A 19141-nucleotide genomic window follows, 5' to 3' on the forward strand; every position below is an offset into this window, starting at 1 on the left:
AAATGATGTTAAGGGTAAGGAGTTTGCAGCTTTTCTTGCAAACTACAATTCACGTTCATGTGTAAGGTGGGAATCAAAATCTGTTTTTAACTCAAATGTTGCACTATTTGTCTTGTCACACCATTGACGTCATGTCTGTTTTCTGTGCTTCCATGCTAGTGAACTGTGCCCGGCCCCACCTCTTCCAAATGGGCCAGGGCACAGTATAGTTGGCCCAGCATGGAGTGATCACTAGTCAAACAAATTAGACTTTGCGTGGTTACATGTGGACAAATGTGCTCGGGCACAGAATGAATTGCCAGTGCGTGTACCCCCTTACATTATAAGTGTTTATTGCATGGACAATACGCCGGTGGGCTCTTTTCACACTGGACTGGTTTCACAACTGCGGCCTAATAGTGTGTAGGCTTTTGTTTCTGTACTTGTGCGTCCATTTATTGTTATTTTCACTCATCCATTGCCAACCACACAAAGGTATCAGTCATTAGTGTTACAGCTATAAACCTTGTTCACATAGCCAGAGCGGGTGCAAGAAAGTCGCTACCACACTGCTGTTGCTGGCATAAAACGTTGGACAACAGAAAAGGCCAATGACGTCAGTGTTCTTATTTTTAGACCCTTATTTGGTATTTTTATTATAATATTTGGATTTTTTGACCCTTCTTCTACATGTTTTTTCTATTTTTTGAAATTTTCTTCCTAATTCTAGAAACTGGACAGATACACAGACACACACACACGGACACTTGTCCTTTAATTTAGGTGTACATTTAGAGCACATGTAGATAAAGTGACTGCTTTAGGTTTCATGTTGTAGGTAATGTTGCGGTGTGAAGTCCAATGCTTTCTCCACACTGCCTGCCAAAAGCCACAAGTAAAACCACAAGAACGTTAGTAGTATACTGTGTGGCCATCAGTAACTTAGCCATAGCTTGACTGTCTTTTGAAATCCCTTGCCAGACCCACAGGTGTCCAGAAACTTCTTCCTGAGGGCCTTATTGAGCACTTTTGATCTTGGCATGATGACACCTTGCATGTCAATAGCAAAGAGAACACCAGGCCCGAGATATCTACAGGCCCACCCGCATACTCCCTAAAGAGGTTCCAGTTATTGGCACCTCATCTGGAACATCTAATTTGATGGATTTGAAGGGGTAATAGTTATAAGGGTGGACTTGCTTTTTCCATGTGACAGACCTTCATTTTTGTTAATTTAGGTTATCCACATCATGTCAGTTTTATGTGTTGTGGAAAGTCCAGCCCCGCCACACATGGGCACAGTGAAACACTTTTTCTTTTCTTTTCTTTGCCCTTTTCACAGCACCATGTCCCAAATCTCCAACAGCACTATTGTTCAGTCCCTTCATTCTTTCTCTCTTCTTCTCTACCTTTTCTTCTGCCGCCTTCTCTCCTTCACACAAGGTCTGTCCTCCACCTCCCGACTCCGGCTGTCAGAATGGAGTGAGGCGGCGCCTTTTATAGTTCACCCGGATGTGCTCCAGGTGCTCCCTGATGATCTTCCGGCAGCACTTCCTGGTGTGGCAGAAGTGCTGCAGTCCAGGCGCCCCCTGGTGGAGGGCACTGTCCCCAACAGGGTCGCGCTCCCAAGCTTCAGTAAACCGATGTGGGAGAAGGTATTGTGTCCCAGGGAAGGTATTGCCTCTCTCCCGGTCCTTCCATCTTCCAGGTGTCCCCAGCCGTCTGCCACAGTGACATTTGTTCAAGTCAATCATTGTTATCTGTAGGAACGGTTTTCATAAAGATCAAATGTTTGCCTGTCCAGATATGTTGAAAAAGTGAACATTTTCCATGGGGTGTACTTACTTTTTCACATGACCGCACAGTAAGTGTAATGTACAGTATAATATTGTGCTTCCATGGCATAACAACTGGGACAGTTTGTAAAGTATTGGATAAAAGGAACAACAGGAAACTAACTGGCTTACATTCCCTCTCTGTTCCTTTGCTGCTCTTTTACTGTTTTAATTCTGTCCTCGTGAATTTGAACACTGTGTCCATTTTTCCGCATCGGTTGCTTTTTGCAGTTGAGTCTTATGTTTTTGTTTTTTTTTTTAAGTAATTGACATTTAAAAAATGTCACATAACATAAAACACTAACTTGTGTTGTCAAATAGTCAATTTTAATCTTGGCTATTATGTTAAAGTGAAAGAGCTGTTGACTTACAAGGTGTCTCACAATATATCAACTTCTATTTCAGAAAAATAAAAAGAAATTGTCTGGAAGAAAAAGACACAAAAAGGAGCAAAGAAAAGGCAACGAGAAAAGGAAAAAAAGCAGCAAAAGAGCTCCATCCAGAGAAGTACATTCTTCAAGCTCCGAGTCAGAACAGTTAACTGAAATAGTCAGTGAAGAAGTAAACACTGAGAGTGATGAAGAGGACGACGATTACACAGTCACCAGTATCGACTCCTGGATTCCTGTTGTCTTAACAAACACCAGAACAGCGTCTAATGTAAGGTCTCGGCGTACAGTCATTTCCAAAGTTGGAGCCAACTCTGCACAACCTTCGCAGGATCCCAAATCGAGGGCCCAACCAGTCAGTGGTACAGACTTAAGTGACCCTGTCCCAGAACGCAATATTGTTGTGAAAAATAACTGGTCCGGCCATTCTCGTTTCTTTGACACAATCTCCTCTGCCAAAGCAGTTGAAGAGGTAATAAAATGCTATATCCATGTTACAAGAAGAAACAGCTTCATAGTTCTTTAGCGGAGGCAAAGCTCAGTTTTGATCGTTCTAGAAAAACACCAACTTTAAATGCTTAACTTTTATAAAGTTAAATGTGAACTTGGGGGTTTGGAGGGTCTATGTGGAGGGTTTCTGTAGCAGTAGATTTTGGTGTTACCTTACAGCTCCAGGGTCCTAGGTTCAGATTCTGCTCTGGGCACTGTCTGTTCGGATATTCTCAACCCAGGTTATCTCCTACATGAAATGTAGTTAACATTAGAATTACCAGAGCCTACGAAAAACTCATAGATCCGTCCCACCTTAAATCGCTTTGCACCTCTCCATCAGCGTCTTTTGTCCTGTAAATGTGTCGATAAGCAGCAAGCAGCCTGCTATCACATCCCCCACCGCCGCACAGTTTTCTCAGCTCAAGTCTGTTTACCTGCGTTTCAGTTGCTTGGAGTTGTATAGAGTGAGAAGTCGAGCAAAATCACACCTTTTATAAATACTGTATCGTTATTTGGAACACATGCATTTCATGTGTGTTCTGTGTCTACAACAATCTATGTACAGTAAACACATCGTTAAAACAGAAACGTTTTTCATGTTTTAATAATAATTGAGAAAATGTAGACATGAAGTGTATAATTTATTAAGCCTGAATTCCAAATATTAAATAAACACTTTTACAAAAGGTACAAATATAACAGAACAAGTGCACTTCTATTCAAGAATATAACTGCAGAAAAAGAACCTGCGTTAGGGTGCGACATTGTCATGCATTTGCTACGATCGCTTCGGTGGCGCAACGGTATCAACTGTTGACTGGTAACCAAAACTTCATGGGTTCGAACCCAGACGAGTCCATTTTGAGAAGTGAGCAGCTCTTATTCTTACTATTTTAGAATAAAAACATACATTTGATTTCAGTCTGTAACAGCTGGTGTAAATATATGATACTTGTAAAGGTTAGCTTTGATTTTTTTTTGTTTTTTTTATTCAGTTTTATTCTCTGTCGCGTTCACGATCACACCAACCAAAACCCAACCCCTGTTAGACACTGCTGTTTTTATATAAAGACGCGATATAACAGAGGTGAACTCGGATCATGACGACGGTTCTACATCGGAGCAAGAATGCACATCACACTTTTGCCATCGCTGTACTTTGTATATGTACACGGGAAGCTCTGCAGTCTACTTGTGACTTTACACTGTAGGAAGTAAGTAAATAAATAAAGGTAAATAAGTAAATAACATTCGATCTGGCTCTTATAGACAAAGTACAGCGACGGCAGCTTCCACCTTCAGCTATAGACTCTCCACTCTAGTGTTTAGATCACTAGCTGCATGTATTCCAAATAACGATACAGTATTTATAAAAGGTGTGATTTTGCTTGACTTCTCACTCTATACAACTCCAAGCAACTGACACACAGGTAAACAGACTTGAGCTGAGAAAACTGTGGGGCGATGTGATAGCAGGCTGCTTGCTGCTTATCGACACATTTACAGGACAAAAGACGCTGATGGAGAGGTGCGAAGTAATTTAAGGTGGGACAGATCTGCGAGTTTTTTCATAGGCTCTGGTAAATCTAGTGTCAAGTGTGTGTGGGCTGCTCAGATGACCTTCACTACTGAAGTCGGAAGATGACTGGATGCATGAATTTGAATTTGACTCTTGAATGACTCTTGTTGTAATTTTTGTTTTTTTTTTCCGTTTAAGTCAGGAAAGAAACTCTTGAAGGTAAACCTAAATGAAGTGAGAAGGATGCTGAGACCCAAAAGGGCACATCCACGGAGAAAGGTAGGTAGGAATATCTTGTTTTTTTTTTTTTTTTTTTTTTTTTTTTTTTTTTTTTTTAATTTAGCAACTTATACAAGTAAATACACTGAACTTTATAGCATGTTATGTATGTCACAAAGGTTTGTGATTGTTTGATGGTTCTGTTAATTAAAATGAGAGAGCAAGAAATCAAAAGGGCGCAGATTTTCACTGACAAAGGTGAATTAAATGGCTGGCTTATCTGGTACATGATTGATCATATTATACAACTTGACATTTAATATTGACTTATATTTAGATAAACAGTGTAGTTTATTAATCTCCAGGGAAATTGCAGAGTTACAGTAGTAGACAGAAAAGGCACAAATATACATATAATAAGAATTATTTTAATCCTAGGTATGCTAACAAGGCACAAACATACATACAACATGAACTAGCCTGACGTGAATAATATGAATTAGAATCGAACTACCAGTCAAAAGTTTTAGAACACCTCAGTGAAAGGCAATGATTGACCTAAAATGGTGAAAAGGTAAGCAGTAAACAGCCAGAGGTTTAAGTGTAAAGTTTAGGTTAGCAAAAAAGGAAATTTCAGAATATTACAAGTGGGCCTTCCTCAGGGAATGAATAACTAATAGGTTACAACCTCCAGATGTTCTCCACCAATTAAAGTAAATGAAGCCTTGCAGGTTGAAGCAGACAGTTTGCATAGGTATCCCAGCTTCTGTTGATTACTTAAAAACCCTCCGTCTCTCTTATAACAGAGTTGGAATAGGCTGTGTTACTACACCCTCTGAGGTACTACTTGGACAATATTCCAGTGAGAAGGGCAAGAAAACTGCAATTAACAAATGGAATGAACCCTTAGAAGTGTAGGCCTTTCATTTAGAGAAATTGCAAAAAGAGACAAGTGTCGGCGGCACGGTGGCGCAGTGGTAGCGCTGCTGCCTCGCAGTAAGGAGACCTGGGTTCGCTTCCCCGCGTGGAGTTTGCATGTTCTCCCCATGTCTGTGTGGGTTTCCTCCCACAGTCCAAAGACATGCAGGTTAGGTGCATTGGCGATTCTAAATTGTCCCTAGTGTGTGTGTGTGTGTGTTTTCACCCTGCGTTGGGCTGTCGCCCTGCCCGGGGTTTGTTTCCTGCCAGGCGCCCTGTATTGGCTGGGATTGGCTCCAGCAGACCCCCGTGACCCTGTAGTTAGGATATAGTGTGTTGGATAATGGATGGATGGATGGAGACAAGTGTCTGAGGGTCACCAGTTTGCGTGGTAGGCACCTCACAACACAACAGCTTCAGACACATCTTAACAGTGGTCAGCAAAATGCAAGTGTCAGTTCCTACTGCGAAGAGGAGACTTTGTCCAGTCTGCACTAGTCCACAGCTGGCATTTCAAGGCCCTGATTTGTTCTTTAATGAATGGCTTTCTTATCTGCCACCCACCCTGTCAAACCTGCAGTACAAAGTCTCCTTGCTCTAGTAGAAACTGACACTTGCTTTTTTGACACTCACTGCTAAGCTGTGCTTGAAGCTATTGTACTGTGAGGCGCCTATCACGTGAGCTAGTGATCCTCAGAGAAACTTGTCTTCTGATTGGGTGCCGACTTCCTCCTATTAGAATTTCTTCCAGTTTTCATTAGCTTTGGATTGTGTAGGACACCACTGTACTTGACACGTCGATTTTTTTTAATGAACAACAGAGGCTTTTTAAGTAATCAAGAGAAGTTGGGACACCTGTGCAAATTGTTTGCTTCAACTTGCAAGGCTTCATTTACCTTAACTCTTTCGGGGCGGATGTCGACTTTTGTCAGCAGGAGGGATTGACAGTGGTAAGCAACTGCAAACGGTTACAAAACTCGCCATTAATGTTTTACTTCAACTCTCTTTGCTAGAAGGAAAGTTAGCTTCATTGGTTTCACTGAGATTCCCTGTGCTTGTGGAAGTAGCGAAGGGCAAACAGTCATGAAAATGGCATCGACATCTGGCGAGAGATCAAAACGAATGCACAAAGCAAAATACTCAGTGGACAAGGTTTTTATATTATCTCTGAATTGGACTCTTGACTGGTCGGACTCTGATTCTGATGCAAATGATCTGGAGGTTGATATTGAAAATGAAAGTGAGGTACCAGCATCAGCCGATTGATTTCCAGCTAATCGTAGTGCTGAACACGTTTGACTAGATGAAGACCACCATCTCATAATGACAAGAGGTACAAACCAGATTGCACTGCACTGTGACCGTGACTGCTGCTGCCGTCCCCCCAAAGTCATTCCTGCCAGCCGTCATGCCACCCGTGAACGGCACGAAGCCATAAGAGACTGTGAACTGGCGGCCACAGCACCCAGAAACTGATATTTTATGTTGATTTATGTATGAAATTGTTGCTTTGCGTGCTTTTCAGAAAACTGCATTTTTTCGAAATAATTTTCAGCCCTCAAAGAGTTGATGAGTGCAGCGCACCTGTAGGCTTTAACCTATTAGTTGTTCCCTGAAGAAGACCCTTTTGTAATATTATGAGGTTTCCTTTAATTTTTAGGTTTTGCTAACCTAAACTTTAAATGTGAACCTCTGGCACTTTACTACTTACCTTTTCACCATTTTAGGTCATTCATTGCATTTCAGCTGATCAAATTTGAAGAAAAACTCAGATATTCTAAAACTTTAGACCGGTACTCTGTGTGTGTGTGAAGGTTATTTATTATAGTGAACGAAAACTAAAATCAAAACTGAAACTATTATTAAAAAAACATTTTCGTAAACTGAAATATAATAATTAACAAAACCGAAATGAAAAACTAAAACTATTAAAATAGCTGGAAAAACTAACTGAAATAAAATTATAATTTACTAAAATATTTTTAGTTTTCGTTTTTGAATGCCTATTCTTGCCTTTAGTCTTTAACCCTTTTAAGTTTTCTCTAAAACAGAAAGTCATCCACCACGAGCCATTCGCACAAATTCATCCAGTGAACGGCGGCTGATGACGGAGGGCGGCTATTCACGCAACATTTGCGGTGACAGAGCAAGCTGAGTGCGGGTGCGTAAAGCGTGAGAAATAGAAAGCGATTTACCTTTCTGTGTGCTTGTTGTATATCAAGATGTAATTCAAACGGCTTAAATCAAAATTTGCTGGTCAACAAAACGTTTACCATATGGACAGAAAAATCACGAGTGAGTGACGTTTCAGTTTATTTCTCGGGTGTCTGCTTTTTGTTGACAGCAACTCACCTGCCACTTCGCACAGGAGAAATCGTTTTTACTTTCTCATATACGAAGTACATAAAGTATAGTAATCGTGAAAAAAATTCGACCTCGATATTTTGATGAATCTTGACCTTATAGACCACAGGTGTAGAACTCCGGTCCTTGAGGGCCGCAGTGGCTGCATGTTTTCATTCTAATCATCTTCTTCATTAATGAGCCGTTTTTACTGCTAATTTAGTTTTAATTAACTTGACTCAGGCCCGTTAATTGTCTCTTTTTCCTTAATTAGTAACCAAACAATAATGAGACATCAAACAAGCTATCATATGACCAGCTCACCTGTGCCCATCACACAATATCTGAAAATAAAGAAAGGTGAAGGTCTCAGTAAGGTTGATCTCTCGGGTCACCAAAACATTTTGACAGTGTTGTTAGAAAAATCAACAATTTGGAAATATCTGCTGTGGCAGAATGAGAGCAGCAACAATCCATTGAATTAAATAACGAGCTTAATTAACAGGAAGAATCAGCTTCTCATTAAGAGACTGATTGGAGTGAAATTGGTTGGAGTTTGAAATCCCAGTTTAGCTGGTCATCTGTTGGCTCGTTTCACGTCTCATTTCTGTTTGGCTGTCATTTAATGAAGAAAGGAATCAATTCAGAGGACTGACTCCTTAAAAACAGGGCTATTAAAATGAAGGGAAAAGGAGTTAATTAGCAGTGAAAACTGATCAATGATTAGGAAAAGGTTGAGAATGAAAACCTGTAGCCACTGCGGCCCTCCAGGTCCGGAGTTCGACACCCCTGTTTAGGCTAACCAGTGCCGAACAATACTGTTTTTTGAAATTGTGTGTGTATGCGCGCACGTGTGTGTGTGTGTGTGTGTCTGTTTGTGTAAACATGATAACTCAAAAACGCAACTAGATGGATGAAATTCAGCATGTGGTTGTTACACCACAATTCTAGATCTGTATCCACAGCGAGGGGGGGAAGGGGTTGGCAAGTGAAGCCCCCTAGTTATAATGTATTATAATTTTTTATTCATTTATTTTTACCAAACTTAGTTTTCTAATTTCTATGTTGTTCCCAAAACATAGAAGTTAGGAAATAACAGTTCACTTAATTAGCCCAGGAGTCCAATTCAAAACAAGCTGGTTGGAACAAAAACCTGCAGCCACAGGGGGTCCCCAGGACCGAGTTTGGGAAGCGCTGATTTAATTCATGGTAGGCCTTTGTTTTCTGATTTGTAGCCAGTTTTGCATTTCTCTGCACAGCTTTGATTTTCTAGTTAACTCGTATCTCATTGAGCCTGTCAAGATGTGACCTACGTTTAAACTCGTATCTCCATATACCTCCTTGTACAGCCACTATAGACGCAGCCAGTTTGCTGGTGATCTGTGCTGCCTCGTCTCAGTTACCTGCCATCTAGTGGATATCCATACAATTTTTTTTTTTATTTTTCTTTGGTGCCAACAAACTATGTTGTCACAAAGTCCTCACAGGTGGCGCAGTGGTAGTGCTGCTGCTTTGCAGTAAGGAGACTGTGGAAGATTGTGGGTTCGCTTCCCAGTTCCTCCCTGTGTGGATAGCGCTTTGAGTACTGAGAAAAGCGCTATATAAATGTAATGAATTATTTATTACAAAAAAGGTATAAAGCTGTTGGTGTTTTGAAAGGTAAATATTTTGATGATAATGACAGTGATCGAGATTGTGACAACCAGTTGGATGATGTTGAACCTTCAGGCTCTGGCATTGATGTGGATGGCTAGCCTGAAGGCATTTCTTCATCACAAGGCATCATGACTGTCAGGACATTGACATTCTGCCACCCACTGAGCGCAAACAGACACTAACTACCAACTGTGGTGTGTGCCACAAGTGTGGACAATGCAAAGTAGCCTGTTATATTTGTGGCACATGAGCTTCTAAGCCTGCACTCTTCAGGGTTCAAGGATTCTTACTCAAATGGAGACTTTTAGTTGTGTTGCTAGTGAGAATAAGGCAGGGGTCTCCAATGTGTCGCTCGCGAACTACCGGTAGCTTGCACCACCTTTCCAAGTAGCTTGCCAAAGGGTTAATGAATCCTACATAAATTGGAAAACTTGATTAGTCAAATTAGGGGTGGGCGATCTTTCCAAAAAATCCTATCATGATCCACAATCTGAATTGCAGTCTCTCTTTTCAATGTGGCATACACTTAAGAGAATATCTGGACTCAAACTCATCAAGACAGTTTGATATTTTAAATATCAAATAAAATTGAATTCAGTTGTTCTCTCGTTCGCTAGCTAAGCGGAGTTAAGGAACACTCCCAGTAGCTGGTAAGTGAGTGAGTGAGGAAGACCCCTCTCCTCAGCCCGCTGCGTGTTTCTTGGATTTGCACAAATAAATGAAAAACCGCAAGCAAACTCTAATACATAGCGAAATGAGAGAAGGCACAAAATCAACCGGAATGTTCAAGCAAATGACAGAAAAAAAACCGATCTAAATCCATTAAGTAGTTCTCTCGTGAAAAGCAGACAGACAGAGAGACATTGGATTTTATATGTTATTATATTATTATATTATTATATTATATGTTAGTAAACCTTCAAAATAATGTGCAGTTAAAGTTTCAACACCATTTCTGGAGCTTAGTAGAGCCAAATAACTATAAGAATCTTCACCAGGAAGCTCTGAAAATGTCTGCTTTGCTTGGGTCTCCATACCTCTGTGAGTCTGTGACAGGAATGTCATGAAATCAGAACAAGACTGACAGACGGACATTTAAAGGACTCCATAAGAGTGAACCTGAGGGGCTCCACTCCACCAGACACCTCAGTGCCAGTCATGTGACTAACTAACAACACATCACACATGTGACTGGACCTGTGAACAAAGTGACATGTGACAAAATGACAAATGAAGAAGGAATATCTGTGGATTTGGAGTTGCATTGTTTTTGTTTTAATTCAATGGTGTGAGATACGCTAGAAAATGCATACAGACATACAAAATGCACTTACAGGTGAACTCGATATTTTCTGTGACATTTTAATGCAAAATGTGAGTTGTGGACACCAACATTTTGTAAATGTTCAGGAAGAACAAGCGTATTCAGTTTGTTTGGGTTGAAATAAGCTATGACAATAAACGTTAGAAAACATGAGGAGCTCTCTGCCATTTTCATTTTGTAAAAGTAACTCTCGGGGGGGAAAAAAGGTTGGAGACCCCTGGAATAAGGTAATTAAAGTTTTACATTTTCGACAGTTAGTGTTGATAATAAAACCGTTGCTTTCTAATGCATTTCTGTACATTTTGATGAGTTTTGATGGAGTTTATTATTTATCATATATATACTGTGACAGATAGGGGGCGCTGTCGTACCCTTGAACCCTCAGACCACTCGTCAGACACCAGATAAAAGTCCAAATAATTAAATTTATTATTATAATAAGTGCACAAAGCACCCTCCACTCCACAATACTCAATAAACAATCAATAATAATCACAATACACTAATCCTCCACTCCCAGCAGCTCAGTCACCCTTCCTCCCAACTCGGCCCACTACTGGGTTCTCCCACAGTCCTTTTAAAGTCTTTAACCCGGAAGTGTTTCTGTCCCTCAGTCCATGTGACTTTACAACACTTCCGGGTCAGGTGAAAACTTCTTCTTTTCTTCAGTGTCCCCTGGCGGCCCCCACGTTATCCAGCAGGGCTGTGATGAAAGACTCCAAGGCCCATGATGCCCTGCTGGAATTCGGGGCACCTCCATGTTGCCAGGAGGGCTCCATCTAGCAGCTTGGGGGTATTGGCTGGGATAAGCTGCCGGCCATATATCACAATACATAAGCCAATACTGCAGCATCTTGGTGATAAGTGATCCAGCAGTCAGTATGTTAAGTTTGGTTCCCAAACTTGCTCATGTGGGACCCCATCAAACGCTTTCTAGAAAATCCAGATAAGTTGTATGGTCTGCCTCTCCATCAAGGGCACACTGGGACATTTTAGTGCATCACATTTTTTTGTTCTGTTTTAAGCAGCATGTACACTGAAATGTATGCTATTTCTGTGGGTGTAAATGTTACTTTAATGAAATAAAGACTAGGGTTAACAAAAAATGGACTTCATAGTAAAATGTTAAAGAACTAAAATGTGTTCACAAGCTGAGCAATTTATTCAAAAACATGGTTACCTTTTTCTGGTGCATTCTTCTGTCTTCTCCTTTTTTAAGTTTGAGGTGGAGTGGCCACCATTATATCAACACAAGAAAACCTTTTGACTTCAACAGTAATGAATGTATTGGCCTGAAATATTTGTGTGGTTTCTGCTCATTTGTTTGTTTTTTCTTCTTTTTTGAATCTCTGTTGTCCTTCGTGTAGAAGACAAAAAGTGACAGAAGACGGCATTCCACTATGATGCAATCACATTGCTCCCAGAGGACCACCAATGCAAACCAGAGTCAAGCAAAGGCGCTTACTGGTAGAATCCAGGCCATGGAGATCGACAAAAATGTGGAAGCTGGAGGCCATAAGAGTCTGGCAGAAAGGATTCTCTTGAACAGATTTGAAGGAAACAAGACTGTGATGGAGAAGTTTAGAAAAACCTCTTTGAAAACCTCTAAGAGCGACGAGGAGGTAGAAGCTGGCTCAGGTTCTGCCCATTACAAAAGGGATTTAATTTTAAACCAAAACCTTATGCTGGCAGTGAGCCCCTGGGTTGGAAATGTCTACATGCAATGTAGCAGTGGTCTGTGGCCTAACAAGCGTACTAGAGGTATGTTCCTTTTCAGTGATTTCTGTATTAATGAGAAAACATAAAGAAAACTCCGACATTTCACTGTTAATGCACCATAGCAGCCATAACACATGCACTTCAGAACAGGCCGTCCACCTGAAGCTAAGCATGCGTGGGCCCAGCCAGTACTTGGTAAATGGGAATTAAAAGATACAGACAATGAAATAGCAGGCACTCTAAACTTGCATTTTTCTGAAGTCTTCACAAGTGAGCAAGTGGATAACCTCCCAGCAGTAACAGGGACTACTAAGGAGGTACTGAGGGATTTGGAAATTGTAGAGAGAGAGAGAAGAGCTGCTGAGATTAAATAAGATGAAATCAAACTAATCACCAGGACCAGATAATATTTACCCTCGAGTTCTTAGGGAGGTTATCGAGTGCAGATATAAACCCTTGACGCATATTTTCAGGAAGTCACTGCACACTGAGGAGATTCCAAAAGACTGGAAAATGTCAAATATTATCACATTATGTAAAAAGGGTGACCGGGCAGATCCAAGGAACTGTAGGCCAGTAAGCTCAATGTGCATCACAGGAAAATTCATGGAAGGAATTATTAAGGGCTTGAGCAGCACATGGCAAGAACAGGAGTTTAACTGAACAATCAGCATGGAGTCAGACGAGGGAGGTCGTGTTTTACTAACAGGCTTTAATTCTATGAGGAAGCAATAAAAGGAGCAGATGATATTATTGATCTGGACTTTCAGAAAGAATTTGATTAGGTGCCACATGAGAGGGTGGGCAGTAAACTAAAAGAAGTGGCAGTTCAGGGTGTGCTGTGTAGATGGGTATAGAATTGGCTCAGACACAGGAAGCAGAAGGTGACGGTGAGAGGAACCTCATCAGAATTGGGTGATGTTAAGAGTGGGTGACCAGCAGGGGGCAGTGCTAGAGCCGCTGCTATTGTTAATATACTGTATATTAATGATCTGGATAGGAATTTAAGTAACAAGCTGGTTAAGTTTACAGGTGATACCAAGAGAGGTGGATTAGCAGATAATTGAGAATCCGTTGAATCATCACAGAGGGATTTGGACAGCAGACAGGCTTGGGCAGATTTGTGGCAGATGAAATTTAATGTCAGTAAATGTAAAGAATTACACATAGGAAGTAAAAATGTGAGGTTTGAATACACAATGGGCGGTCAGAAAATCGAGAGTCCACCTGATGAGAAGGACTTAGTCGTAGTGGACTCAACGCTTTTAACTGCCAGACAGTGTTCAGAAGCCATTAAGAAGGCAAACAGAATGTTAGGTTATATAGCGCCTTGACGTGTGGAGTACAAGTCACAGGAGGTTCTGCTCAAGCTTTATAACACACTGGTTTTTCAGATTTTTCACACCGACCATATCTCTATTTAGCTGTTAATGAAACTCCTCATTTACGTAATTCTATGGCTTGTTAGTATTCTCATTCTGTCACACCATCCCTTTCCAAAACCAAACGTTTTCTTTCTTTTCAGCTGATGTCATGAGAGAAGAAGCAGAAAAAGTTGGCCTAGCCAGCACACCAATTTTTATTCTACTTCTCAAAGTGAGTATGCAGTGCCCACAACCCCAATATGCTACCTGCACCTCGATTCTTTTTTTGATTTAGTTAATGAATTTGCAGATTAACATTTTCTTCTGTCTGCCTCATGTAGGTCTTTCAGATTGATGCTGAAGGTTGTAAGAACGTTATTGAAGAAAGGTCCAAAAAGGTGAGCCACATCTCGAGGTGTTTGTAGAATTGGTGCAGTGGTTAGAAGATTGTCAGGGTGTAGACTGTGACCACAGGGTCCTGTTCATCAGCCTTCTCAAAAATCTTGTATGCCTGTTGTTTTTTCTCCAGCACCTTACCATAAGCTGTCGATTTTGGTTCCCAGATTTTCCTCACAAATCTTATGTTCCCTTTGTAAATTAAAGCAGTGTTAAAGTCTCTATTCAATGCACTGAGTGACAGAAGGCCCATGTTTTTTTTCTGGTGTAGAAGAATGCATATCTGTTTCTTTAAATAAATAACGGTTTTTAAGTTAGAAATGGAGTAGTAATTAGAGTAAGTAACAAAAATCAAAATCCTGTAACCACTATTAAACTTATTTGATGTTTAAAATTAAAATTGAGCTTTTAATTACATTAAAATGTACTTGATCCTTAGAGCCGTGCTGCTGAGAGCCTTGTGCTCTTGTTACTTAATGCCTTAACCTTCATCATTAGCCAGCCTTGTATAGTTTTTACAGGGCACCTTATAAATAATTCTAGTCACCATCAAATATTAGATGAGCCGTGAATTATTACTAGGAAACCTTGGTGTCTTGTGTAGTCATTGTGGAAAAAGGGAAAGACCTGAATAGCATGACTCTAGTTGGTCATTAAATCAATAAATACGATTTTATCAGCTTTTGCACATTAACATCGGAAACCTATGGTTTCCACATTGAGAAGAGTATTTAAATACAGGGCTATTCAAAATGAAAGAGCAGATTTCAAAAATGTATTTCAAACAAACTGTAAAAGGCATAACCCCATTCCGCATATCACTGGACAGAGGAGAGTTCAAAGTTTGGTCCTTGAGGTTGCATGCACTCAACTTGAGCTCCATGTGTTGTGCGACAAACATCAAAACTGTAGACCATTTCTTGCCGCACACGAGTTCAACTGGTCCCTAGTTACTGAATCCACAGCTTCCTCAATTCCATGTTGTAAATGGTGAAGACTAGGGAGCTTCGCCCCCTGCTCGCTTTGCTCGCCAACCCCCCGTATTTGGTTTTCCGGATTCACACTTTTAAGATTGTTTTTTCTTTGAATTATTGCTATTTCATTAGTTTCACTTTTATTTCAGAACTTCTGTAAAAACAGTATTTGGAATCTTGCGAGTCCCGTATGCTGAATCTTTTTAATGAGGTCAGGATAGGTTTCTCTGTTTGGAATTTCAGCACAGACAGAATGATCTTCATCATCAGCATTAAATAATTTTTTTTTTTTTTTTACAAAGTAACAAAGTAAGTAGAGTTCTGCATTGGACTCCTGTCTGTAAAGTCCTGCTATTTTCTCTCACAGTTCCAAAAGTACATGGGTTTACCAAGGTGATACCCCAGCTTTTGTCTAGGTTTTTGTACAAGAGCTAGACAGAACGTTTTTGACTCCTGGGGTAAATTTATGTTTTTAAATAAGCAGACAGATAAATATATATATATATATATATATATATATTAACAAAGTAACCAATAAATGCATGTGCGGTAAACTCTGTTTTTGAAATTCTCAAGATTCTTTATTTGTCACATGCATAGTTATATAGGACAACACACAGTGAAATGCATCCTGATCCGCTTATCCACAACTGTGCAAAGTTAGAAGAATATCAGTTAAATTAACAAAAAGTCATAGATCGAAAGGTAACAGTATAGTAGAACATAATAAATAAGTAAAATTATGTGAATAAAGTAGAATTAAGTGTTAACCCCTTAACCGCCCTCTGCCGGATATATCCGGCACCGTTGTTTTATTGCTAACGCCATACTGCCGGAATTATCCGGCACATTTGCCTGTGGTTATGTGAATGCCTGGCAAGTAGTACAACTGACAGTTTGGCGTGGGTATTATTACTACGTTGTATTTCGACAACTCTGCGCTTGTATTGGCCGATCACGTGATGTGATTCGAAAGTGAAAGCTGTGAATATGGCGAAACGTAAACTGACTTCAAGTGAGGCTTTGCAGGCGATTTTGGACAGTTCTGATCATGATTGTAGCAGTTCTGAAGAAGATTTTAGCGACAGTGATGAGCAGCAACGTGCGCTGCATGATACTGTGAATGAAGACGCATCGGATGACGGCGATGAGTGGGTGTATCCCCAGCATCTCAACTGGACTGCTGCCCGAGGTGAACTACCTTTTCTGCATCCGTTTGAGGCAACGTGTGGCTTTACTGTTGATGTAAACAATTACACTGCTGAGCAGTTTTATGAGCTGTTTGTGTCACCTGATTTGATCAGACATTTTGTTCATCAGACAAATCTGTATGCAGCACAGTTTATTGAGAAAAAATCCCAATTTACCTCCACATTCCCGTGTTCGTGCTTGGTTTGACATTGATGAAAACGAAATTAAAAAATTCATTGGGATTTTGATGTTGATGGGAATAATGAGAAAACCAGATATTGAGATGTACTGGTCTACAGATCCTATGTATGCAACACCTATTTTTGCAGCTGTCATGACACGTAACCGATTCTCTTTGCTGCTGAAATTCTTTCATTTGAATGACAACAGAAATGAGCCAGATAAGAAAGATCCAAACCGCGACCGCTTGTTCAAGCTACGTCCTTTGATTGATCATTTATTTGAAGCATTTCAGTTGCCCTACATGCCAGGACCGTCAGTTGCAGTTGATGAAAGTTTATTGTTGTGGAAGGGCCGCTTACAGTGTCGACAGTATCTACCATTGAAAAGGGCACGGTTTGGTATCAAGATGTTTTGCTTAGCTGAGAATTCAGGTTACATTTATAGATTTTGTGTATACACTGGCAAAGAGGATCCTATGAGTAGTATTTCAGCAGTGTTGCCAGATGAATGTAAGGACTTTGGACTTTCAGAAAAACGCTGTCATGTCTGTTCAAAGAAGGGTCAGCGTAGAGACGTCAAGACCTTCTGCTCAAAGTGTCCCAGCAATCCAGGACTTTGTGCAGTTCCCTGCTTTGGCCTGTGGCACAGCAAACTCAAATACTGGGAATGAAACTATGATTGACTGAACTACTTTTGACTTTTGAATTACTTTTGACTGTTCCGTTTTGTAGTAGACAATAAATCCAGAAGCCTGAGAAAAGGTACATTTTGTGTTTTATTATGTGTTTGCCCATTTCTAGAACTTGCACAACATTTAGTGGTCAACACTGCTTGAATAAATGTAAAAAATGTACAAAAAAATGTAAAAAAGTAAAAAAAACGAAAATTGTTCAGATTTCGCCTGGCGTGGGGAATATTTAGGGAGTTGGCGGTTAAAGGGTTAAGGTGCAATAGTGTAGTAATTTTTGTGCAAACCCAAAGTTAGACTGGTGCATAGTTAAATGAGGCAGTTTGTTTGTTTACGCTACTGCGATCTTCACTTTCTTTTTTTATGTTTTCTTATTTTCCTACTTTCATATCCTTTAACTTTCTCCACATGTGTATAGCGCCAAGGTTTTTTTTTTTTTTTTAGCCTTTCTAATTTCCCTGGTTTCATCGTCTCTAACCTGCTCTGCATGTGTTTAGCGCCAACGTTTGTAAACATCTCTATGACGTTCTACTTTGTCATTTTACTCACTGTCATTTATTTAAGAGCTGGATTGGACGTGCTTTTTTTTTCAATTCCTCTTGTTCCGGGCTGATAATTACTTTCCTTATTTTCTGAATTTGCACCTCGATTATTCTTTTTTGCTCTTTTTTTTCTGTCCAACGCATTTGAGTCTCTTTTATCAGCACTTTTCTTTCTTCTTCTTTTAATCGTCGACGTTTCATTTCTACCCTATTCATTTCATTTCTACCGTATTGACCTTATACACTTTATATGCACTGAGAGCCCTGGAGCTGTGTGTGCTGCGTGACTGCCTTTACACTACTGATTTTTTTTTTTGTGTTATTGCTTGTAAATAGGGTGTGTCTTGCAAGACTCTCGTTCTGTGTTCCCGTGAGACGCACCGTGGCAGGTCTCTTTCGTCTTGCGGGTCTTTAAATTATCTTCCGAGAAAAATCACGTATCATAGACTATCAGGACAGGGGACAGGATTTCTTTTTATAATAGAGAGATTAGCGGGCATAGGCGGAACCTTCCAATCCATCATCCTGGAATGGTGTCGTTCAGGTAACACCAGACCTTCATGCAAGATGGTGCCCTGCCTCATTTCCACTTGGAGGTCCGGCGTTACCTGAACAACACCATTCCAAGATGATGTATTGGAAGAGGTGGACAACAAGATCTTGCTCATCGTCTCTGGCCTCCCAGGTCTCCAGACTTTACCCCCTGTGATTTCTATCTGTGGGGGTACATTAAAGAAAGAGTGTTTGTTCCACCTATGCCTGCTAATCTTTAAGATTTGCAACATCGAATTGAGGAAGCTGTGAATTCAGTAACTAGGGACCAGTTGACTAGTGTGTGGAAAGAAAAGGTCTATCATTTTGGTGTCTGTTGCATTACACGTGGTGTTCATGTTGAGTGCATGCAACCTCAAGGACCATAGGACCAAAACTTTGAATTTCCCTCTATCCAGTGATGTCCAGTTTGTTTGAAATAAATTTTTGAAATCTGCTCTTTCATTTTGAATAGCCCTGTATATCAAACAAAAAGGCCACATAATGTGTCTTTTTAGCTTTTACAACTTTGCTCCCTGGTTTGTGGCTCTGGTTTCTTTCTGAAGTTCAGTCATAGGTACTTGACAAAATGGGTAGATACATGAATCTGTCACGAAGTTTTGCCTTTATTTCACTTGTTTGTAATTTCTCTTCCAGGATAAAGGCATGTTATCTAGGAGAAGTCTTCCATCCATTTCAAAGGGCAGCATCAATCAAAAAGGTATGGTGCATGTCAATCACTGCAATTGAAGCAAGCTGTACTGTTTCATTCTGCTTTAAAGGTAGACGTGTTTCTGGAAAGTGACTTCAAAGTACAAGTAAAATTTAAGCATGAGAAAACTACTCAAGTATTAGTTTTTAAAGTATCTGAGACACAGA

At 40.3% G+C, this 19141-nt stretch overlaps 1 protein-coding gene across 1 annotated transcript in view; it reads left to right on the forward strand.

Moving 5' to 3' along the window:
• The window catches only part of snapc4 (small nuclear RNA activating complex, polypeptide 4), a 101962-nt gene that overhangs the window by 67366 nt on the left and 15455 nt on the right, over positions 1-19141 (forward strand). Inside the window, exons 18-23 of the mRNA XM_051931586.1 lie at positions 2220-2675; positions 4413-4493; positions 12042-12435; positions 13919-13989; positions 14099-14155; positions 18920-18983. Coding sequence (XP_051787546.1) covers positions 2220-2675; positions 4413-4493; positions 12042-12435; positions 13919-13989; positions 14099-14155; positions 18920-18983 — 1123 coding nt within the window. The remainder of the gene's footprint in view (positions 1-2219; positions 2676-4412; positions 4494-12041; positions 12436-13918; positions 13990-14098; positions 14156-18919; positions 18984-19141) is intronic.

Source organism: Erpetoichthys calabaricus, chromosome 9, assembly GCF_900747795.2.
Source record: "Erpetoichthys calabaricus chromosome 9, fErpCal1.3, whole genome shotgun sequence".
Lineage (NCBI taxonomy): Eukaryota > Metazoa > Chordata > Cladistia > Polypteriformes > Polypteridae > Erpetoichthys > Erpetoichthys calabaricus.